General features: G+C 43.8%; 2 protein-coding genes across 6 annotated transcripts in view; one reads left to right on the top strand and one right to left on the bottom strand.

Annotated features, from left to right (window-relative positions):
• Positions 1 to 748: 748 nt before the first annotated feature.
• Positions 749 to 10318, bottom strand: GDPGP1 (GDP-D-glucose phosphorylase 1). 3 transcript variants are annotated; one of them, XM_077263531.1, is made up of 2 exons: positions 10199 to 10318; positions 749 to 2063 (listed from the first exon to the last, which is right to left on the bottom strand). In XM_077263531.1, the coding sequence occupies exon 2, from the start codon at positions 2022 to 2024 to the stop codon at positions 879 to 881; it is 1146 nt and encodes a 381-aa protein (XP_077119646.1). In that variant the 5' UTR covers positions 2025 to 2063; positions 10199 to 10318; the 3' UTR covers positions 749 to 878. The 3 variants fall into 3 exon arrangements, with proteins under 3 accessions (XP_077119646.1, XP_077119647.1, XP_077119645.1); XM_077263532.1 differs by lacking the exon at positions 10199 to 10318 and adding an exon at positions 9933 to 10102; XM_077263530.1 differs by lacking the exon at positions 10199 to 10318 and adding an exon at positions 10041 to 10102.
• Positions 10319 to 10372: 54 nt separating this feature from the next.
• CIB1 (calcium and integrin binding 1) overlaps positions 10373 to 24528 on the top strand; it is a 33779-nt gene continuing 19623 nt past the window's right edge. The window contains exons 1-3 of one of the 3 annotated variants that reach the window (XM_077263535.1): positions 10373 to 10653; positions 15137 to 15171; positions 17811 to 17913. In XM_077263535.1, the coding sequence (XP_077119650.1) occupies positions 10603 to 10653; positions 15137 to 15171; positions 17811 to 17913 (189 nt within the window). In that variant the 5' untranslated portion in view covers positions 10373 to 10602. Of the gene's footprint in view, positions 10654 to 15136; positions 15334 to 17810; positions 17914 to 24528 lie in introns of all 3 variants that reach the window. The other 2 variants (XM_077263536.1, XM_077263533.1) reach the window with 2 other exon arrangements.

Below are 24528 nucleotides of genomic sequence, written 5' to 3'. Positions count from 1 at the left end.
ACTCCACAGCTAACTAAAGATATGGAGGGTATATCTGCATCTCCAGAGATACCAGCTTGGCTAAACAAATCTTTATACAGGCCAAGCTGGACAAGACAAAAAAAACATGGAAAAGAACTGAACAATAAGGCCACAGCATGTGGACAGCAAAAAATCAAGGCCAGAACTTATCATTGTTGAAAAGAACTGCAAAGCAGGAGAGACCAGGCAGAGATGTCTCCAGGAACAATGGACAACTGGCACTGACTAAAGGGTGAAGCAAGACTAAATAGCCCAGTCAGATTTGCAAAAAGTGAACACACCTGACAAATGCTGCGACTCAGAGACAGCAGCGCTACCACTTACAACCACCGGAGGGAGCCCAAGAGCAGAATTCACAACAGCTGTCATGCATATGACAGCGTGTCAAACACTGTAATGTTGGACCCCCCATTCAGGTGAATGGGGTTCGGGTCCGCTCTGCTGGATGACAGGCTGTATGGATGCATCATGCAGCCTGCCATCTAGATGTAACAGAGCAGTACAATACGTCATGAAAAAACACTTAGAATCACTAGGATCCGCTGAAGCGTTCCAGAGGTATTACCACATAAAGTGACACTGATCAGAATTATAAAATTTGGCCTGGTCATGGATGAAAACAGGCTTGGAGGGGTAAAAGGGCTAAAGCAGAAAAAAGGTCACCCAGGAAAATATACGTTAAAAAGCTCAGCGTGAACCCTCTCTCTCAAAGAATGGCTAAACCATTAAAAAAAGTTTTATTGAAAGGCCGTGATATTTGGACTATTGTAATTCGCAGGTAAGGTAATATTTGGAGCACAGATACAATTAATAATGTGGATGATATTGTTGTCTTGGTGTAACATTTTTAGTTTTGGTCAAGTCATGAAATGTTCTACCAACTCCAAGGATAATGAATTGAATTCTTCATCTGAAAAGAGATAACTCTTTACAATGCCGATGACAGACTCCTCAGTTAGAATACTGAAATCTTCCTCACTCTTGAAGGGCAAGTGACCGGCAAGTTCACAAAGTGCCACATTAAATGCAGACTCCTCCTTCGCACCGAAACAAGACTTTCTTGCCCATATGACTACACGGATCCCTTCTCTTTGGCACGCAGTGTTGGCTGGATTACTACCTCTTGTCATAAACATATTGTGCGCAATGTTTCGACTTACAAAATAATCTGTCACTCGGCATATGCTCTGGGAGGCAGACATCAGGTCTTTCCCTTCAGTGTAAAAAAAGAAACCTGGAGCTGGGAAATTAACAAGTTGGTGGAAATGAATATTGGGGATCAGGGGTTTGCTCTGTGCTGACTCAATCAGTAGCTCTTCATCGAGATAGAATCCATGTAAATGTAAGTGGTTAATAGATGCAAACCCACCAAGGCTGTTAAATCCAACTCTAAAACCAGGGTGACCACTGAGAAGTATGGATTCTAATCCAAGCAATGTCAGATCTGGGGTCAAAATCTGAGTCAAACACAATGATGGGTCTGGTATAAATAAAACATGGCCAAATTCAAGAGGGCTTACATTAATTACCACTAAAGTACGGCTATGCCTTCTACCTGGCAGGGAAAAACCGGAATTAGGGTCTCTAGCTGTAGGTGCTCCAGTAGACACTTCCTCAGATCTGACCATCTGAAATAGAATCTCCTCATGCTTCATTCTATTGAAATTGAATTGGCTTGGGTTGAATTTCTCTTGGATGCTCTTTATGTCCTGAGGCTTCCTCCTCTCTATGCCCCTCTTGACATTAAGCTGTGCTACATATTTCACAGAACCAGGTAAAATTTTGGTTTCTAAGCTCCACAGTGGATAGCGGAAGAGACCTTGCTCCATCTTTTCTACCCATCTAGACTGCAGCACTCTATCAAAATCAGAAATGAAACTTTTGTCCTCTGTATATATTCTCCTCCTTGGCCATGTGATCCCCGGCAAGATAAAGTCTTCTTCTGTATATCTGTATTCTTCCATTATCGCTCCATTGAATCCAGATGATTGATTTAAAGCCATGTTTCCATTACCTACAGCATGCGCACATATGTATGGACCCTGAAAAACAAATAATGATTATTTCTTCATTACATGTGGCCTCTGAAGCAAGCCATAAGGGTATGTGCACATGTATTTTTTAGGTCTGCGGATTTTTTAGCAGCTGTTTTGATTAATCCGCAGGTAAAAGGCACTGCATTTTACCTGCGGATTTAATGTGGTTTTTGTGCAGATTCCACCTGCAGTTTTACACCTGCGGATTCCTATAATGGAGCAGGTGTAAACCACTGTGGAATCTGCACAAAGAATTGACATGCTGCAGAATAAACAACGCAGCGTTTCCGCGCGTTTTTTTCTGCAGCATGTGCACTGCGGATTTTGTTTTCCATAGGTTTACATGGTACTGTAAGCTCAGGGAAAACTGCTGCGGACCCACAGTGGCGGATCCGCTACAAAATCCGCAACGTGTGCACATAGCCTAAGTGTAGACGTTCTCAGTGCATCTGATGACCATGTCGCCTCAAAAAAAAAAAAAAAAAAAGCAACAGAACTATTGAGGAGCGCCAGTGCTCGTTACTCGAGTCTGCCTAGGATGCTCAGGTATGCAGATAGTACATGCGGGCACTGCTCGTGTCTGGCAATGCCTCCATGTTTTTTGGCTAAGAGCCGCGAAACATGCGGCTGCGGGAACTCAAACATGTTCCTCGAGCACCCGCCTACAAAATGTCACACGGAGAGCACTAGGATCAATGTTACTCAATTAGGCCATCCACATAAGCGGTTTATTTTTCCCTGACCAAATCTACGCGTGGAAAAAAAAAAAAAAAAATCTGCATGCACTAGTCTCCTCCATGTGTCAGATGAAACTTGTATTCAAGCTTATGGGGGCGCAAAAAATCGAATCCCATTCGGATTAACCATAAAGTATTCGATTTTTATGGATACATTGTAATTCTTGGCTGATTGATGAGAAATCTCCAGCACTTTTGTACATGTAGTATTTGTGCCATGTAAGTGGTCCTGGGAAATACTGCGCTCACCAAACTATTAGCTACACTCACACGACCATGTATTCCTTCTGAATGCTGCCCATGAAAAAAACTGACCTCACAGACCAATGTTATTCAATAGGGCTGTTCATATGACCGCTGTCCACAGGGATCGAATGTCCTTGTGGAAAAGATTGCTGCATGCACTATGCTCTCTTGTATTTTGCAAGAAACTTGTCTACTCAAGTCTATGGGTGCGCAAAAAAAAAAATCATATCTTGTTCAGATCAATCACATAAGGAGATCAGACTACAAAATGTCAGCTTCATTAAAGTGAACCTGTCAGGATTGTGCACAGTAACCTACAGACAGTGTCAGGTCGGCGCCGTTATACTGATTACAATGATACCTTGGTTGATGAAATCCGTCTTGTGGTTGTTGTTTAATCTTTATTTTCAGTTTTCAGTTAATGATATACCCGTGCTCCGGGGCGGCCTGTGGGGGTCTTCAAGTGGTGCTTCATGTGTATGGCTTCTGACAGGTCACTGATCTCTCACTGACTGGCCCCCTATTTTACATAACGTATAGAATATTGTGGGGCTAGAAAAAAAAATACATCTAGCAAAATGGCATCGGTGGCGGTGCCCGCGCTGTAGCATGATACCCAGCTAATACACATAAATTAATTTATGCATTTTATCTCCCCACATTATCTTCAGCAAAATGGAACTGGCGGCGCCTGCGCAGTAGTATCTATCATGTTCCGCCGCCATTTTGATGGAGTCAATTTTTTCTCTAGCAAGATGGCACCTGCACAGCAGCATCTATCACATTCTGATAGATGCTACTGCACATGCGCCACCAATTGTTTCTTTTCCTCTCGCAAAATGGCGCTTGCGGTGGCACCTGCACAGTAGCATCTATCAGAATGTGATAGATGAGACTGCGCAGGTTCCGCCACCATCATTTTGATGAAGCTAATGTGGAGTAAAACAAAAAAAATTACTATAGGTCTAAAGCATAAATGCATGCATGCATATTAGCCATGTATCGTACAGCGCAGGCACAACCGCCATTTTGATGATTTTTATTTTTTTAAGCCACACAATATTCTATGCACTATGTAAAATAGGGGGCAGGTCAGTGAGGGATCAGTGACCTGACAGAAGCCATACACATGAATCCCCCCACAGCCCTGCCCCGGAGCAGGAGCACATCATTAATTGAAACCTGAAAATAAACATTAACCCCTTAATCCCATATGACGTACTATCCCGTCAAGGTGACCTGGGACTTAATTCCCAGTGACGGGATAGTACGTCATATGCGATCGGCCGCACTCACGGGGGGAGCGCGGCCGATCGCAGCCGGGTGTCAGCTGACTATCGCAGCTGACATCCGGCACTATGTGCCAAGAGCAGTCACGGACCACCCCCGGCACATTAACCCCCGGAACACTGCGATCAAACATGATCGCAGTGTACCGGCGGTACAGGGAAGCATCGCGCAGGGAGGGGGCTCCCTGCGGGCTTCCCCGAGACGATCGGTACAAGGCGATGTGCTCACCTTGTACCGAGCGTCTCCTCCCTGCAGTCCCCGCATCCAAAATGGCCGCGGGGCTGCATCCGGGTACTGCAGGGAGTACTTCCGGGTCCACAGCAGGCGCTGGTAAGCCTGCAGCCCTGTCAGTCAGATCGCTGATCTGACAGAGTGCTGTGCAAACTGTCAGATCAGCGATCTGTGATGTCCCCCCCTGGGACAAAGTAAAAAAAAAAAAAAAATTCCACATGTGTAAAAAAAAATATATATATATAAAAAAAAAATTCCTAAATAAAGAAAAAAAAATATTATTCCCATAAATACATTTCTTTAAATAAAAAAAACAATAAAAGTACACATATTTAGTATCGCCGCGTCCGTAATGACCCAACCTATAAAACTGTCCCACTAGTTAAACCCTTCAGTGAACACCGTAAGAAAAAAAAAAAAGAGGCAAAAAACAACGCTTTATTATCATACCGCTTAACAAAAAGTGGAATAACACGCAATCAAAAAGATGGATATAAATAACCATGGTACCGCTGAAAACGTCATCTTGTCCCGCAAAAAACAAGCCGCCATACAGCATCATAAGCAAAAAAATAAAAAAGTTATAGTCCTCAGAATAAAGCGATGCCAAAATAATTATTTTTTCTATAAAATAGCTTTTATCGTATAAAAGCGCCAAAACATATATATATAAATGAGATATCGCTGTAATCGTACTGACCCGACGAATAAAACTGCTTTATCAATTTTACCAAACGTGGAACGGTATAAACGTCTCCCCCAAAAGAAATTCATGAATAGCTGGTTTTTGGTCATTCTGCCTCACAAAAATCGGAATAAAAAGCGATCAAAAAATGTCATGTGCCCGAAAATATTACCAATAAAAACATCAACTCCTTCCGCAAAAAACAAGACCTCACATGACTCTGTGGACCAAAATATGGAAAAATTATAGGTCTCATGTGGAGACGCAAAAACTTTTTTGCTATAAAAAGCGTCTTTTAGTGTGTGACAGCTGCCAATCATAAAAATCCGATATAAAAAAAGCTATAAAAGTAAATCAAACCCCCCTTCATCACCCACTTAGTAAGGGAAAAATAATAAAATTAAAAAAAGTATTTATTTCCCTTTTCCCATTAGGGTTAGGGCTAGTGTTAGGGTTAGGGTTGGGGCTAGGGTTGGAGCTAAAGTTAGGGTTAGGGTTGGGGCTAAAGTTAGGGTTAAGGTTTGGATTACATTTACGGTTGAGATTAGGGGTGTGTCAGGGTTAGGGGTGTGGTTAGGGTTACCGTTGGGATTAGGGGTGTGTTTGGATTAGGGTTTCAGGTAGAATTGGGGAGTTTCCACTATTCAGGCACATCAGGGGCTCTCCAAACGTGACATGGCGTCCGATCTCAATTCCAGCCAATTCTGCATTGAAAAAGTAAAACAGTGCTCCTTCCCTTCCGAGCTCTCCCATGCGCCCAAACAGGGGTTTACCCCAACATATGGGGTATCAGCGTACTCGGGACAAATTGGACAACAACTTTTGGGGTCCAAGTTCTCTTGTTATCCTTGGGAAAATAAAAATTTGGGGGGCTAAAAATCATTTTTATGGGAAAAAAAAGGATTTTTTATTTTCACGGCTCTGCATTGTAAACTGTAGTGAAACACTTGGGGGTTCAAAGTTCTCACAACATATCTAGATAAGTTCCTTGGGAGGTCTAGTTTCCAATATGGGGTCATTTGTGGGGGGTTTCTACTGTTTGGGTACATCAGGGGCTCTGCAAATGCAACGTGACGCCTGCAGACCAATCCATCTAAGTCTGCATTCCAAATGGCGCTCCTTCCCTTCCGAGCTCTGCCATGCGCCCAAACAGTGGTTCCCCCCCACATACGGTGTATCAGCGTACTCAGGACAAATTGGACAACAACTTTTGGGGTCCAATTTCTCCTGTTACCCTTGGGAAAATACAAAACGGGGGGCTAATAAATCATTTTTGTGAAAAAAAAGAATTTTTATTTTCACGGCTCAGCGTTATAAACTGTAGTGAAACACTTGGGGGTTCAAAGCTCTCAAAACACATCTAGATAAGTTCCTTAGGGGGTCTACTTTCCAAAACGGTGTCACTTGTGGGGGGTTTCAATGTTTAGGCACATCAGGGGCTCTCCAAACGCAACATGGCGTCCCATCTTAATTCCAGTCAATTTTGCATTGAAAAGTAAAATGGCGCTCCTTCCCTTCCGAGCTCTGCTATGTGCCCAAACAGTGGTTTACCCCCACATATGGGGTATCGTCGTACTCAGGACAAATTGCACAACAACTTTTGTGGTCTAATTTCTTCTCTTACCCTTGGGAAAATAAAAAATTGGGGGCGAAAAGATAATTTTTGTGAAAAAATATGATTATTTTTACAGCTCTGCATTATAAACTTCTGTGAAGCACTTGTTGGGTCAAAGTGCTCACCACACATCTAGATAAGTTCCTTAAGGGGTCTACTTTCCAAAATGGTGTCACTTGTGGGGGGTTTCAATGTTTACGCACATCAGGGGCTCTCCAAACGCAACATGGCGTCCCATCTCAATTCCAGTCAATTTTGCATTGAAAAGTAAAATGGCGCTCCTTTCCTTCCGAGCTCTGCCATGCGCCCAAACAGTGGTTTACCCCCACATACGGGGTATCAGCATACTCATGACAAATTGTACAACAACTTTTGGGGTCCATTTTCTCCTGTTACCCTTGGTAAAATAAGACAAATTGGAGCTGAAATAAATTTTGTGTGAAAAAAAGTTAAATGTTCATTTTTATTTAAACATTCCAAAAATTCCTGTGAAACACCTGAAGGGTTAATAAACTTCTTGAATGTGGTTTTGAGCACCTTGAGGGGTGCAGTTTTTAGAATGGTGTCACACTTGGGTATTTTCTATCATATAGACCCCTCAAAATGACTTCAAATGAGATGTGGTCCCTAAAAAAAAAATGGTGTTGTAAAAATGAGAAATTGCTGGTCAACTTTTAACCCTTATAACTCCCTAACAAAAAAAAATTTTGGTTCCAAAATTGTGCTGATGTAAAGTAGACATGTGGGAAATGTTACTTATTAAGTATTTTGCGTGACATATCTCTCTGATTTAAGGGCATAAAAATTCAAAGTTGGAAAAATGCGAAATTTTCAAAATTTTCGCCAAATTTCCATTTTTTTCACAAATAAACGCAAGTTATATCAAATAAATTTTACCACTATCATGAAGTACAATATGTAACCTCATAAAGGGACAGTGGTCAGAATTGTAAAAATTGGCCCGGTCATTAACGTGCAAACCACCCTCGGGGCTTAAGGGGTTAAACAACAACCACAAAACGGATTTCAGCACCCAAGAGATCATTGTAATCAGTGTAATGATGCCAACCAATATGGTCTGTGGGACTGTTCACATGTCTGTGTTTTTTTGTGGACTGTGACCCTAATTCATCAAGATTGGTGGACTTCTCGCCAGTCTTAATTAGGGGGCGTTGTGGAGTCACATGATGCTCGCCTCTTCATGAATTAGGCAAGTGGTGAATGCCTCACCCCAGATCTTACGCCAGTCAGTGGCTAGAGTAAGATTTCTGGAGTAAGGAACGCCACATCTCGCCATAAATTAGATAAGCAATGGCATCACGCCCCCATTGCGCCCCAGATCCTCACATTTTGGAGGAGCTGCAAAAAAAATAGAATGAAAAGACTAAGGGTTGCAAAAACATGTTGTCTGACTTTTCAAGATAATTGAAGCTAGAATTCTGGGGAAATTGTTTTGATGATTCTGCGGATATTTTCCTGCAAAAACCACTGTGGTCTGTTTCTGATCAGAGTCACAGATTGCCTGCTGCCCCCTCCCTGGGGTCTCTTCACCTGCTGACCCCTCCCCCTGGGTCTCCTCGCCTGCTGCCCCCTCCCCCAGGGTCTCTTCACTTGCTGCCCCCACCTCCGGGGTCTCTTCACCTGCTGACCCCTCCCCCTGTGTCTCCTCGCCTGCTGCCCCCACCCCCAGGGTCTCTTCACCTGCTGTCCCTCCCTCGGGGTCTCCTCACCTGCTGCCCCCACCCCCAGGGTCTCTTCACCTGCTGCCCCCTCCGCCGGGGTCTCCTCACCTGCTGCCCCCACCCCCAGGGTCTCTTCACCTGCTGACCCCTCCCCCGGGGTCTCCTCGCCTGCTGACCCCATCCCCAGGGCCTCTTCATCTGCTGCCCCCACCCCCAGGGTCTCTTCACCTGCTGACCCCTCCCCCGAGGTCTTCTCACCTGCTGCCCCACCCCCAGGGTCTCTTCACCTGCTAACCCCTCCCCCGGGGTCTCCTCACCTGCTGCCCCCACCCCCAGGGTCTCTTCACCTGCTGACACCTCCCCCTGAGTCTCCTCGCCTGCTGCCCTCACCCCCAGGGTCTCTTCACCTGCTGTCCCTCCCCCGGGGTCTCCTCACCTGCTGCCCCCACCCCAGGGTCTCTTCACCTGCTGCCCCCACCCCGGGGTCTCTTCACCTGCTGCCCCCTCCCCCGGGGTCTCCTCACCTGCTGCCCCCACCCCCGGGGTCTCTTCACCTGCTGACCCCTCCCCCGAGGTCTTCTCACCTGCTGCCCCACCCCCAGGGTCTCTTCACCTGCTAACCCCTCCCCCGGGGTCTCCTCACCTGCTGCCCCCACCCCCAGGGTCTCTTCACCTGCTGACACCTCCCCCTGAGTCTCCTCGCCTGCTGCCCTCACCCCCAGGGTCTCTTCACCTGCTGTCCCTCCCCCGGGGTTTCCTCACCTGCTGCCCCCACCTCAGGGTCTCTTCACCTGCTGCCCCCACCCCGGGGTCTCTTCACCTGCTGCCCCCTCCCCCGGGGTCTCCTCACCTGCTGCCCCCACCCCCAGGGTCTCTTCACCTGCTGCCCCCACCCCCGGGGTCTCTTCACCTGCTGCCCCCACCCCCGGGGTCTCTTCACCTGCTGCACCCTCCCCCGGGGTCTCCTCACCTGCTGCCCCCACCCCGAGGGTCTCTTCACCTGCTGCTCCCACCCCCAGGGTCTCTTCACCTGCTGCCCCCACCCCCGGGGTCTCCTCACCTGCTGCCCCCACCCCGAGGGTCTCTTCACCTGCTGCTCCCACCCCCAGGGTCTCTTCACCTGCTGCCCCCTCCCCCGGGGTCTCTTCACCTGCTGCCCCCACCCCCGGGGTCTCTTCACCTGCTGCACCCACCCCCGGGGTCTCTTCACCTGCTGTCCCTCCCCCGGGGTCTCCTCACCTGCTGCCCCCTCCCCCGGGGTCTCCTCACCTGCTGCCCCCACCCCCAGGGCTTCTTCACCTGCTGACCCCTCCCCCAGGATCTTCTCACCTTCTGCCCCCACCCCCAGGGTCTCTTCACCTGCTGACCCCCCCCCCAGGGTCTTCTCACCTTCTGCCCCTCCTCTCGGGTTTTTTTCACCTGCTGCCCTACATTCTCATCTGCTGCCCCTCTGTCGGGGTCTCCTCGCCTGCTGCCTTTCCCTCGGGGTCTCCTCACCAGCGGTCTCACGGGTCTCCCTCTCCTCTGTCTCACACCGCCGGCCGGTCACTGTGACTTCCTAGCCAGACTATACCACCTAGAAACATCTGTAGGGGTGTGCCGGTACTAATACACCCCCGTCCCCAGCAGTGAGTCACGAGACAGAGCTAGCACACCGTTTATACTCTTCTAAATAAAGTGCAGCTATAATTCCGGGCACAATCCACATAACAGCTGTCAAAACTGAGAAAAAGGAACATCCCTCTGAAAGTGATGGAAATGGACGCGGCCTCCACATGGCCGGTAGCCGTGCAGCAGCAGCAGTACAGTACAGTGCCGCCTACAGTACCGCACACGTCAGTCACAGCCGTGTCACCCCGCTCCCCATATACAATGACACCTTCCGCAGCCCCATGGCTAGTCACGCCCATGTACGGGATGAGGGCGGGGTCATATGAAATATGCAAATCAGGCGTCTCCCGAGCAGCAGGTGTGACGTAGAGGCGGAAGTTTTACTGCAGTTTCCAGAGTGTGAGGCGCGGGGAGAAGTTGGGGTCCGAGACTTGGAGAAGAGGTCACTATGGGGGGATCACACAGCCAGCTGTCCAAACAGCTGCTCAACGAGTACCAGGTAGGTGGCACCGGAGGGCGCCGTATAGAGATGACACTAGAGGGGCGCTCCAGGAATACAGAGTGCGGCCGCTCCTGGCTCATCCCTGCTCACTGAGTGTCTCCATAGTTACAGTCACCCCTCTGGCCAAATGATGGGGCAAGTGATCGGGGAGGAAACACGTGACTGTTCTGTCCCGGGGGTAACAGCAGCTGGACTTATTAGGGGAAAGGTTATTATAGGGTTAATGTGTCTGAAAACAATTGTGCAATGGGGTCAGCTAAAAAATCTACCATAGCTATAGAAGAAGATGACGGTGCCCCCTGAATTGCTGAGAATGAGAACTCCGGCACATTGGAACTGCATTACTGCCGTAGAAAATAGGAACAAATACAGTAACACCCTCTGGCGCTGTACCGTGCAAACATGGAAGATCCGAAATATGAATTGCATTACTGCTCCAGAAAATAGGAACAATTGCGAATACATAAACTGGCCAATTCATGTGTACCCGGCAGCCACGATAAGGCGATTCTCGTTGCTGGGAACCTAATGTCAGTCTTTTAATATTTGTATACATAGTCTCTCTGACCGAGCTCTCCACCCCTCAGCCTCAGGAGCCTTTAATCACAGCAGGATCCCACCTTCCCACATAAATGCAAAAAAAAGGAGAAGCCAGCACTGCTTATGGTCAGAACGCAATACAAATGGTGCAAATGCACATACTGAATTCTAACTGTATTTCAAATATGAGACATTTAGCAAACAATTGATCAATTCTTTGAGCTACCCCGCCACTTCACGGCATTCTCATAATGGGGCAGTCCTACTCTACGTATTTATTTACATTGTGCCATTATGGCCTCCTAAATGTATAAAGAGTATAAAAAGAAAGACACCATTACATTACTATAATAGGCAAACTGTACCTGGAGCATTTTCAGAATCACTCCCTTGGTGCCATTTCTTCCTATCCCTGGTCCTGATAAGAGATGATTATAATGACAAATGTTATATTGGTGACTCGGAAGTGATATTATAGTCAGGAATTCTTATATTAGGGGAGATCTACAGTATGTATAATTGGTCTTGGCAAGATAAAAAGCGCATAATATTACCACCATGTGTTATTCCACATGTCAGTTTTGTACATTGAATTAATCTATCAAAAAGTAATTCTAATCCTTTAGAAAAAAAAATCCTGTTAACCTTTTCTGCAAACTGCGACTACCCAGCATCACCTACCATTTTGTTTGGTGTAAATTTTCGCTTATTAAATAATTTCATTGACTGGGTTGTCCAGTGCTCGGATCACGCCTTCTCAGTCCTTGTCTTTCCCCTTTTGTAAAATACTAACTCTCTGGCAACGTTCCAGCACTGGCTCCTTCGGGGATCCCAGCGGCCAGTCTGCTGGATTCACTCTCCTCTCCTTCGGACAATTCGCATACATCTGGAGGAAGGCAGAACTGTGGCTGCTGTCTCACTACTTGGATCTATGTGATTAGTCAGAAGGAGAGTGAAGCCAGCGCTGATTGTCATCCGTCCATGACAATGTCATGCAATCTCGGGAGAGCCAGTGCTAACATTGCCGGGGTGGCATTGGAGGTGAGCATAGGTGTCATTATTTTACAAGACTGAGAACATAGGGGTTGAGAAGGGGCTGTCTGAGTAGTGGAAAACCCCTTTAAAGTGAATCTGTCACCCCAAGGACGTATGTGACCTATTAATATGGGCATACAGGTAATAGAAATGTTACACTAGTCCTACCTGTCTGCCTCATATTAATGGTCTTGTTGCTGAAAAATGTTACATTCTTTATATACAGTTGTGGCCAAAAGTATTGACACCCCGCAATTCTGTCAGATAATACTCAGTTTCTTCCTGAAAATGATTGCAATCACAAATTCTTTGGTATTATTATCTTCATTTAATTTGTCTTAAATGAAAAAACACAAAAGAGAATGAAGCAAAAAGCAAAACATTGATCATTTCACACAAAACTCCAAAAATGGGCCAGACAAAAGTATTGGCACCCTCAGCCTAATACTTGGTTGCACAACCTTTAGCCAAAATAACTGCGACCAACCGCTTCCGGTAACCATCAATGAGTTTCTTACAATGCTCTGCTGGAATTTTAGACCATTCTTCTTTGGCAAACTGCTCCAGGTCCCTGATATTTGAAGGGTGCCTTCTCCAAACTGCCATTTTTAGATCTCTCCACAGGTGTTCTATGGGATTCAGGCCTGGGCTCATTGCTGGCCACCTTAGAAGTCTACAGTGCATTCTCTCAAACCATTTTCTAGTGCTTTTTGAAGTGTGTTTTGGGTCATTGCCCTGCTGGAACTATTAACATAAGGATGAATGACCTCGGGGAGACCAAAACATCCAACACCGCGGAGACACCATCACGTGTTTCTCAACGCAGTGATCCAGAACACTGCCCCCATTCCTTAAGGGAAGTATGCAAATGCATGTAGAAAAGCCGCGGAGACACCATCACGTGTTTCTCAACGCAAGCAATTTATAGCCAGGTCTTTCACCGGGAAGGAACAACCACGGGAAGGGCAGCATCCAACTACCCCGAAACAGCTGTCTGTGGATGGATACCATGTTTTGGCATAGGTGGTTTTCCTTTATTGGATGCTGCCCTTCCCGTGGTTGTTCCTTCCTGGTGAAAGACCTGGCTATTCATTGGTTGCGTTGAGAAACACGTGATGGTGTCTCCGCGGCTTTTCTACATGCATTGTCCTGCTGGAAGACCCATGACCTCTGAGGGAGACCCTGCTTTCTCACACTGGGCCCTACATTATGCTGCAAAATATGTTGGTAGTCTTCAGATTTCATAATGCCATGCACACGGTCAAGCAGTCCAGTGCCAGAGGCAGCAAAGCAACCCCAAAACATCAGAGAACCTCCACCATGTTTGACTGTAGGTACCGTGTTCTTTTCTTTGAATGCCTCTTTTTTCTCCTGTAAACTCTATGTTGATGCCTTTGCCCAAAAAGCTCTACTTTTGTCTCATCTGACCAGAGAACATTCTTCCAAAACGTTTTAGGCTTTTTCAGGTAAGTTTTGGCAAACTCCAGCCTGGCTTTTTTATGTCTCGGGGTAAGAAGTGGGGTCTTCCTGGGTCTCCTACCATACAGTCCCTTTTCATTCAGACGCCGACGGATAGTACGGGTTGACACTGTTGTACCCTCGGACTGCAGGGCAGCTTGAACTTGTTTGGATGTTAGTCGAGGTTCTTTATCCAACATCCGCACAATCTTGCGTTGAAATCTCTTGTCAATTTTTCTTTTCCGTCCACATCTAGGGAGGTTAGCCACAGTGCCATGGGCTTTAAACTTCTTGATGACACTGCGCACAGTAGACACAGGAACATTCAGGTCTTTGGAGATGGACTTGTAGCCTTGAGATTGCTCATGCTTCCTCACAATTTGGTTTCTCAAGTCCTCAGACAGTTCTTTGGTCTTCTTTCTTTTCTCCATGCTCAATGTGGTGCACACAAGGACACAGGACAGAGGTTGAGTCAACTTTAATCCATGTCAACTGGCTGCAAGTATGATTTAGTTATTGCCAACACCTGTTAGGTGCCACAGGTAAGTTATAGGTGCTGTTAATTACACAAATTAGAGAAGCATCACATGATTTTTCGAACAGTGCCAATACTTTTGTCCACCCCCTTTTTTATGTTTGGTGTGGAATTATATCCAATTTGGCTTTAGGACAATTCTTTTTGTGTTTTTTCATTTAAGACAAATGAAATGAAGATAATAATACCAAAGAATTTGTGTTTGCAATCATTTTCAGGAAGAAACTGAGTATTATCTGACAGAATTGCAGGGGTGTCAATACTTTTGGTCACAAATGTAAATGATTTCTTCCAAGTTCCAGGGTGTGCAGTGCTGTAAGAAATCCCTGCCTCCTCTCCTCATTACGATACTACCCCCCTCCCATCAGCGTCAGTTACAGCCCCGGAATCCTGCACCCTGCACTCCCTCAGGAATAGATAGGTCCCATAGAAGCGAGGATGAGGTCTGTATTTCTGAGGGAGTGCAGGATTCTGGGGCCGTAACTGACGCTGATGGGAGGGGGTAGTATTACAATATGAGGCAGACAGGTAGGACTAGTGTGACATTTCTATTACCCGTATGCCCATATTAATAGGTCGTACACGTCCGGGGGGGTGACAGATTCACTTTAATTTTTTCAGGGCTATACGAAACTTGTGGGCGGCTTATTGTACCGCACAGACGTCTTTAAGAAACTTCAGTAAAAACTTTCTAATCACAATTCCACAACAAAATAACCTTTTCTGCTAAAATTTACCACAGGCACTTGTCAAAGTTAATACTTGTTTCCATGGCATGTTCAAAGCCAACCCTCAATAACTCCTACATTCATACATAAGATCAGGTAGTCTTGTTGGATCTACACGTCGCTGTATTACCCTGTTCAGACTTGTTTTTCTCACTGAAATCATTTCTCTTTTGTTCCCTTCTAGGAGCTGACGTATCTGACAAAACAGGAAATCCTGCTGTACGTGTATGGTAGAATGTCAGCTGTGTGTATTACCGCCATGTAGTGCAAGGAAACATGCATGAGTGGGATGGTGGTAGAAAGGGTAGTCCAGGAATAACTCTGACTTGAAGAAGCTGCCGATGATAGTATTACATCAAGTCTTGGACACATTTCATAGAAGTAAATAAACTGCAACGTGCTAAGGAATACTAGATCAAAACCTGTTTAGTTCAGCTAGGCTATTAGCAACATTTATAACAAAAAAATGTGCAAATTTCATACAGACCAGGAGAGATTACACGTGTTGCCAGAGATGCGTTTCGCCTTCGCTTCTTCTGGGACTTGTTTTGCTTGTGCATTTAGTTCAAATGTATTATGTTTGTATTTTGTGCCTGTTTGTGTCGGGGTTCCTGACTGAACCCTGATTTGGCTTTTATCCTAAGTCATATTGCGAGACTCGTTAAAGGGTCGATAGTGACTTGTAGGATCGCTGCTTCCAACAGGTGGCGCTGTAGAGTTCAGGTCCTCTTCCTCTCTGAAGAGGCAGTTTGCACACTGACTGAACCCTGTAATTCGGTGGCTCAGGCGGAATTATAGATGCACTGCATTAACTCAGTGTGAACCGGACCTAACATGATGCATTGTTGTTAGATGAACTGTTGTGTCATAGAAATAATCTCCCTATGGGTACATAAATACATAGCGGTATATAAAAAAAATGTTTTTACCCTTTCAGATTCTTCTATTATTAATCAGGATTTCCCCACATGTAGTTCAGTTAGTGACTTGACTATCAGGCCATTTGACACCCATAACGCAGGGTTGACCACAGTACTCCTTCCATGATGCCTGTTTGGCTGCATGACTTGTATATTGACAACTTATTCACCAAATAGGTCATCAATATCAGATTGAGCAGATGATAGGAGTCCGACAATCCTACTATAAGTTGTATGCAGCCCGAACAGCGTGACCACTGTGCAGTGTATGGAGCCACGCTGCTCCGACTGTGCACCGTGCACAGCTAGCTGCAAACATCTGAGCATGGGGATCCTGGGGTTTTGTACCCTCACCATTTTGATGTTGATGACCTCTCCAGAGAATAGGCCATCAGTATGTAAGGGTATGTTCCCACGGTCAGTATTAGGCAGCGCTTTGGATGCAGCACATGTCTGCCCCGTCCAAAGCGCTTCCAGCTTCTGAACGCACATGATTCTGCATGTGTTCATTGAACCCTGCGGAATCACCGCATCCTATACATTGAACGGGTGATATTTATCTTGCGGAGACTGAGCGTCTCCACAAGATAAATAGACATGCTGCGGTCTGGAAAGACTCGCCACATGTCCGTCTCCACAGGGAAGCCGGATGCGTCGGTGTACACATAGTGAGCATGAGATTTCTTGAAGTCCCATCCACTATGCTGTAACATCTGGCCGCTTCGGGTTGGACGCTGCGGATGTATAACCAGATATGCAAATTAGGTGCTTGGTGCGCCCATAGTGTGGCCAAGAGTCTTGGTGCACCTGCACCTTTCCACTCACTGGCTTTGAAAGGCTCCTTCACTGGTGATTCACATCTTGAGTGTTATGACCACTGTATTCAGAGAAAGCGCAGGCAAGCCAGTGCTGTCAATCATCACTGAGGGAGGTGGGAACATGCAAATACAGTGGGTTGTCCCGTGCACTGAGCCTGGTGGCCACACCCAGGGTGCACAGAGGACCATAAATTAGTTCATCTTATTACGCTTGTTCCTGCAGAAGGGAGGCAGTGATTAGAAGACTAAAGATGTGATTTGTGTTATATGGGCTGTATCCCCTACAAGGTATATAGTTTATAGACCAGTTTGGGATGACCGATTCCCTTTAATTTTTTCTCCAATGATCTCTTATTGGTGCGATTGTTTGAGAAGTGTACTTTCCGGCTCTGTACTTTGTTTTATGACTGTATCAGATGACTTCTTTAGTTTCCTTGTTTTCTCATTCTGGTTACTTAGTTGTACTAATGTGCTGGGATTGTCCCTGGCTGTCACTAAGCAATGGAGCAATAGAGTGTGCCCTATAGTACACATTAACAAGAACAAAGTAATCATTAAATAGAATCCGTGTTCTGGAAAAAGTTTTTAAAAAGATCTCCCAACAGTTTTTATTCTTTTTATACTGTAGCTGTGTCTGGCTGACAACCAATAAAGCGGCCATTAAAACTCCCGTGGCGGTTGTCCTCAGCTTTCCTTAGCCATGAACAAGAATCCCACAGTTTTCCAGTGATTGATCCTCAGCACATATATCGCTTCGTACGTTTTTGTTTAGCTAATGGAAGCCATATTGGTTAATATTGAACCACTTGTCAGCCGTGACCATCGCTCTCCTGCCTCCGCAGCATAGTTTGCTGTTTGGCCACTAGTGGGTGACCAGTCCATGAAGTTTGGAAATTCCTAATCTCCGATCTTACACACTGAGCGATGCACTGCTGCCGTTCTGTATATTACATGACTTTTCAGAGTTTTCACGATGTAATTGAGCGTCACCGTTTTGCTGCAGTAACAAAAAAAATGAAATGTCATGTCTCTATCAGTGAGCTCTCGCAGTAAATGGTGGCGCTTTATATTATTTATAACACTTGATAATTACATCCGTTGTTTCCATCTCATCCTAAAGTGCTCATAAAAGATTCAGTGAAATGATACAGAAAGAAAACAGAAGCAACATTGAGTCTGCCAGAGTCCCCAAGGAGAAGTTTCTCACTTTGCCTGAATTAAAGGTAATTGTGTTTTCTGTGGAAGTAAATGCCGTCCGATCATGAAATTCTCACTGTCTCCGATAACGTAACTCCCCTCCCGAAAAATGGAATACATTGAATTTAACAATTAGCTTGTTTAGTTTCCAGACTATGAACACAATGGCAGTATATAAGGGGGCATGAATCCATAATGGCCTTAAGTCTGAGGCATACATACCCAACATAACTCTGAAAGGGGATTGTCACCAATATTAATATGTATAGTATTCTCAAGGGGGATGATAAATGCACAATGGCAGCATTGGGACCCCAAATAGTAAAGTGGGGATTCCAAGCCCCTGTTTTCCTCCCCTCTGCACCCAGACACTCCATTCAAAGTCTGACAGAACATTTTACTACTCGTTCCAGCATAGAACCAATCCTATTTTATACAGCTCAAGTCCTTGAAGGGAGCACTGGCAACAAAACGGACATTCATAAACTCCTAGGCATAGATGACAAAAAAGGTGCCTTCTTTTAGGACTTAAGCTGCTCCTCTAAGTTTTCTCTTCATATGAATAGTAAGTAATAGAGTTCAGTAATTAAAGGGAACCTGTCGGCACTGATATTGCTATTAACGTGCAGATATAGGGTTAATAGCATTAGGAAGGTGCCTGTCCGCTGTACTGAAAGTGCGAATCTCAAGAGAAAATGAACTTTACTGCTCCGGAGAGCCGCCAGCTTTCAGTCATACATCGGTGCCCAAAGTAATTGGAATCACGGCGCACAGTACTGAGGGTGGCTGCTGTACGCACGCCCTGGCACTGACTGACAACCGGCTCTACAGTACATCGGTGCCAAACCAGCTGACAGTGCCAGGGCAAGCTTACATCTCCCAATCTCAGTGCCTTGAGCAGTGACTGTCATTGCACATGTATGACTGAAAGCGGGCGGCTCTCGGGAGAAATAAAATTCATTTTCTCCTTGTTGCCACACTTTTAGTACAGTGGCTGGACATCTTCGTAATGCTATTAGCCTCCAGATCAATCCCACATCTAGATGTTCATAGCGTTATCAAATCTGACAGGTTTCCTTAAACCCCTTTCTAACATTGGACGTAATTGGACCTGGGCCTATTTGACCATGGACGTAATATTACGTCTGAGCGATCGCCCATGCATGGTGTACGGGCAATCGCTGCCGGCCGTCAACTGATTCTGACACCCGGCACTAGGTGCCAGGAGCGGTCACAGACCGCTCCCGGCACTTTAACCCCCGAAATACTGCAATACCGCAACACTATCTCAGCTTTCCAGAAGCCGACAGAGGGCTGACAGCCCCTCTGCCTTTAGATCAGAGACCCCGCAGCGTGACGCAGGGTCCCGAATATTGCCATGGTGACCCGATGTCATCATGACGACATCTGGGTCACCAGACGTAGGAAACTTGCTGATCATGCGCAGTTCAGAGCTGACAGTTTCTACAACATGAGGATGCTGCTTCACCTCCATGCTATAGAAGTGACCAGCCTGCAAAAGATGATTGTCCCATGGTGGGACAAAGTAAAAAAGTAAGAAAAAAGTAAAAAAAACAAACATTTTTAATATAATTGTGTGTGTGTGTGTATGTATATATATATATATATATATATATATATCTCAAAAATAACAATAAAAAAACAAAAGATATTGTGTTTCAAAACAAATATTTGAATGAAAAAAAGCAAAACAATAAAAGTACACATATTTGGTATCACTGTGTCCACAATGACCCCACCTATAAAACTGTCCCACTAGTTAACCCCTTTAGTGAACACCATTAAAAAAATAAATTAAAAAACAAGGCAAAAAACAATGCTTTATCATGCCGCTGAACAAAAAGGGTAATAACACGCAATCAAAAAGACGGATGTGCGGTAAATACACATGGTAGTGCTGAAAACGTCAATTTGTCAAAAAACAAGCCGCCATACAGCTCCATCAGTGGAATAAACGATGCAAAAATAATTATTTTTTATATAAAATAGTTTTTATTGTATAAAAGCGTAAAAACATAAAAAAAGATATAAATGAGGTATCGCTGTAATCATACTGACCCGAAGATTAAAATGGCCTTATCCATTTTAACACACACGGAACGGCATAAACTCCCCCCACCCCCTCAAAGCAATTCCTGAATTGCTGTTTTTTGTTCATTCTGCATCACAAAAAAAATCAGAATAGAAAGTGATCAAAAAATGTCACGTGCCCGAAAATGTTACCAATAAAAACGTCAGCTCGTCCCGCAAAAAACAAGACCTCACTTGACTCACAGTGGGCCAAAATATGGAAAAATTATAGCTCTCAAAATATGGTGGTGGAAAAAACTATTTTTTGCAATTAAAACTGTCTTTTAGTGTGTGACAGCTGCCAGTCATAAAAATGCGCTATAAATCTGGTATCGCTGTAATCGCCCCGACCCGAAGAATAATGTCGGCTCAATGTTATAAACTTCTGTGAAGCACCTGAGGGTTTAATGTGCTCACCACACATCTAGATCAGTTCCCTGAAGGGTCTAATTTCCAAAATGGTGTCACTTGTGGGGGGTTTCCACTGTTTAGGCACATCAGGGGCTCTCCAAATGCGACATGGCGTCCGCTAATTATTCCAGCAAATTTTGCATTCAAAAAGTCAAATGGCGCTCCTTCCCTTCCGAGCCCTGCCGTGCGCCCAAATAGTGGTTTTCTCCCTCATATGGGGTATCAGCGTACTCAGGACAAATTACACAACAAATTTTGGGGTCCATTTTTTTCCTGTTACCCTTATAAAATGTTAAAAAAATTGGATCTGAAGTCAATTTTTTGAAATAAAGTTAAATGTTCATTTTTTTTTAATTTATTTATTTTTTTAATTTCTGTGAAGCACCTGAAGGGTTAATAAACTTCTTGAATGTGGTTTTGAGCACCTTGAGGGGTGCAGTTTTTAGAATGGTGTCACTTTTGGGTATCTTCTTTCATATAGACCCCTCAATGTGACCTCAAATGTGAGGTGGTCCCTAAAAAAAACAAAAACAAATTTTTTTTCTAAATTTTGATGGAAAAATCGCTGGTCAACTTTTAACCCTTATAACTTCCTAACAAAAAACAATTTTGGCACCAAAATTGTGCTGACGTAAAGTAGACATGTGAGAAATGTTATTTATTAAGTATTTTGTGTGCCATATCTCTGTGATTTAAGGGCATGAAAATTCAAAGTTTCTTTTTTTTTTATAAATAAACACCAGTCATACCGAAGAAATTTTACCACGATCATGAAGTACAGTATGTCCCAAAAAAAAGCCTCCGAATCAGCGGGATCCGTTGAAGCGTTCCAGAGTTATAACCTCATAAAATGACAGTGGTCAGAATTGAACAAATTGGCCCTGTCACTTAGGTGAAAACAGGCTTCAGGGTGAAGGGGTTAAAATGGAAAAGATATTTTTTTCCAAAGCCACATATCAAAAGGAATCTATGAACAATAACCTTAATATGTAAAGACAGACTTGATACAGGATAATGGATGGCATTGATTCACATTGATGGGAGCACTTAGAAGGAAATATTTTTACTTTAAGGGTTATTTTCATTATATTAAAAGGGTAAAATTGCAAAGTGCTTGTAAAAACAAGAAACTTTGCAATTTACTAAAATCATTTACATCATTTACTAAATCTTTTCCATTCTCCAAAATAGAAGGAATTTAAATTTTTGTAAGTTAATGTTCATTGCCTAGGTTTTCGGCAACTTCGGCGGTCAGCTGTAGCTGGTCTCCTAGGGAAGGTGGGCAGTACTAACAATCACTTTTCCATAGAGCTTGTAATTACTGCTCTGAAGGTAGCACACTGTTGGCTTCAGTGCCAGTGCCCTCCTACGATGGGCAAAGCCAAAGCTGCCTGTTTTTGCAATATCGAGAGGGCACAGTTCAAGCTCGTTGTTCAACGCTTGTTCGCACTGTCAGTCAGGTGGACATCACCCCAGAGCAAGCAGAAGAAAGATGAGACAACCCCTTCAACATTGTTACTTTATAGCTCTACAGACATGATGGTCTCCACAGTTTGGTGCATTATTTCTCTGATTCTAGGTTGACAAATGCTATAGTTTGGGTTTCCGTGGCTAGAAATGACAACATACAGCCCTATATTAATCTGATTCACCTTGACTTGTGTGTACACCCGGTTAACCCTGTCTTGCTTAAACAAACACCCTTTTTATTTTGTTTCCAAAAATATCAAAATTTATTGAAGATAAAATCCAAACTCCAAAGACATGGTTCACAGGAGAGAGAGTAGCAGCAGGCTACGCGTTTCGAACAATAAGTTCTTTTTCAAAGCTGCTCACTATGCGCCAGAATGAGGTTTAAATAGCAGCTGTGACAAATCACAGTAAATCAACCCATCACCTGATACAACAGTGAATTTATACAATAAAAACACAAGAATATCACAAAAAACAAAACAATATATAATATACACATATGTATAACATATAATATAACTAAACAAAGTTGATCTCTTAGTAATGGAACATAATTTCTTTGCGAGCATTTAAGCCCATGGGATAGCAAGTGTTAATGCAGAACATCCAGTAAGCTTCGCGCGTCATTAAGCGTCTTTTCAGATCTCCTCCTCTAGCTGTTATCACAAGCTTTTCAATGCCGACAACCCGAAAGAATGCAGTACTTCTTTGATGACTGGTAATAAAATGCTTGGAGGCATAAGACATAGAGCGATTATTATCAGTAGAAACAACAATATCGGTAATATGTTCAGAAATACGGATCTTTAACGTGCGAGTAGTGCAGCCTATGTAGCTTAATTTACATTTAATGCATGTTATCATATAAACTACATTTTTGCTATTGCAGTTAATAAGTTGCTGAATTTTATATTCTTGTTTATTGCTGCTGTCAGTAAAAGAATGTGTGACAACAGAATGGGCACATGTTCGACATTTAGAAGCACCACAGTGGTAAAAACCTATGTGGTGTAGCCAAGTATGGGAGATTTTATTAGATCTAAATAAACTAGGTGAAAGAAACAGTTCCTCCCAGTATGACATTACCAAATTTGCAACGGATGGTGAGTGTTTACCTCCCATAGAAACTCCTTTACATTGGAGAAAAAACTGCTGATCAAAGGAGAAATAATTATGAGTCATCAAGAAATAAATAACTTGCATGATGTAGTTGCACAAATCAATAGTGTAATTACTATACTTGTGTAGATGAAATTCAAGTGCTTGAATAACGACATTTTGTGGGATACAGGTATACAATGAGATGACGTCACAGCTCATCCATTGAAATCTGTCATTCCATACGGTGTTAGAGAGCTGATGCAAAATATCTCTTGAATCTCTCAAAAATCCTGGAACTCTCATAACCAACGGCTGTAAAAGGGAGTCCACCCATTGACTTAGATGTTCCGTAAGGGAACCCATCCCGGATAAAATAGGGCGCATTGGAGGGGGTGTAATACCTTTATGCACCTTAGGTAAACCATACATCGTGGGTATAATGGGGCAATCCACCTTTAAGTATTCAACATGTGTTCTAGTCAAGACACCCAAAGCTGCACCATCATCAATCAAGCTGAACAATTCTTTTTTATAGGAGAGTGTAGGATCTGAAAGCAATTTCCTATATGTTGTACTGTCATTCAAAAGATTATTAATTTGGTCTCTATAAATCGATGTATCCATGACCACAATCAAACCACCTTTGTCTGCCTTTTTTATAGTGATCTCATCCATATTTTTAATTTCCTGGAGAGCTTTACGCTGCTTCCAATTTAAATTACCTTTCCATGTTTTTTGCTGGACAGATATATCTAGAGATCTTAGATCTCGTTCAATGACAGCCTGAAATCTGTCCATGCAATCCACTCTCGATTGAATGGGGTAGAATGATGGATTTTTTGTTACAAATTGATCAGCTTGATTTACATCTTTATTCATGGACACATTAAGACCATTTAAATCGTTCAGATTTCTCAAAAGACATTGTTCATTAACCCCTTCACCCCCAAGGGTGGTTTGCACGTTAATGACCGGGCCAATTTTTACAATTCTGACCACTGTCCCTTTATGAGGCTATAACTCTGGAACGCTTTGACGGATCTTGGCGATTCTGACATTGTTTTCTCGTGACATATTGTACTTCATGTTAAAGGTAAAATTTATTCGATATAACTTGCGTTTATTTGTGAAAAAAATGGAAATTTGGCGAAAATTTTGAAAATTTTGCAATTTTCCAACTTTGAATTTTTGTGCCCTTAAATCACAGACATATGTCACGCAAAATACTTAATAAGTAACATTTCCCACATGTCTACTTTACATCAGTACAATTTTGGAACCAAAATTTTTTTTTGTGACGGAGTTATAAGGGTTAAAAGTTGACCAGCAATTTCTCATTTTTACAACACCATTTTTTTTTAGGGACCACATCTCATTTGAAGTCATTTTGAGGGGTCTATATGATAGAAAATACTCAAGTGTGACACCATTCTAAAAACTGCACCCCTCAAGGTGCTCAAAACCACATTCAAGAAGTTTATTAACCCTTCAGGTGTTTCACAGGAATTTTTGGAATGTTTAAATAAAAATGAACATTTAACTTTTTTTCACACAAAATTTATTTC

This window comes from Ranitomeya variabilis, chromosome 5, assembly GCF_051348905.1.
Source record: "Ranitomeya variabilis isolate aRanVar5 chromosome 5, aRanVar5.hap1, whole genome shotgun sequence".
Taxonomy (NCBI): Eukaryota; Metazoa; Chordata; class Amphibia; order Anura; family Dendrobatidae; genus Ranitomeya; species Ranitomeya variabilis.
This window is presented reverse-complemented; position numbering and strand designations above follow the sequence as displayed.

Coding starts and splice junctions, on each gene's coding strand:
- GDPGP1 (XM_077263531.1), bottom strand. CDS start 2,024: ATGGCTTTAAATCAATCATCTGGATTCAATGGAGCGATAATGGAAGAA.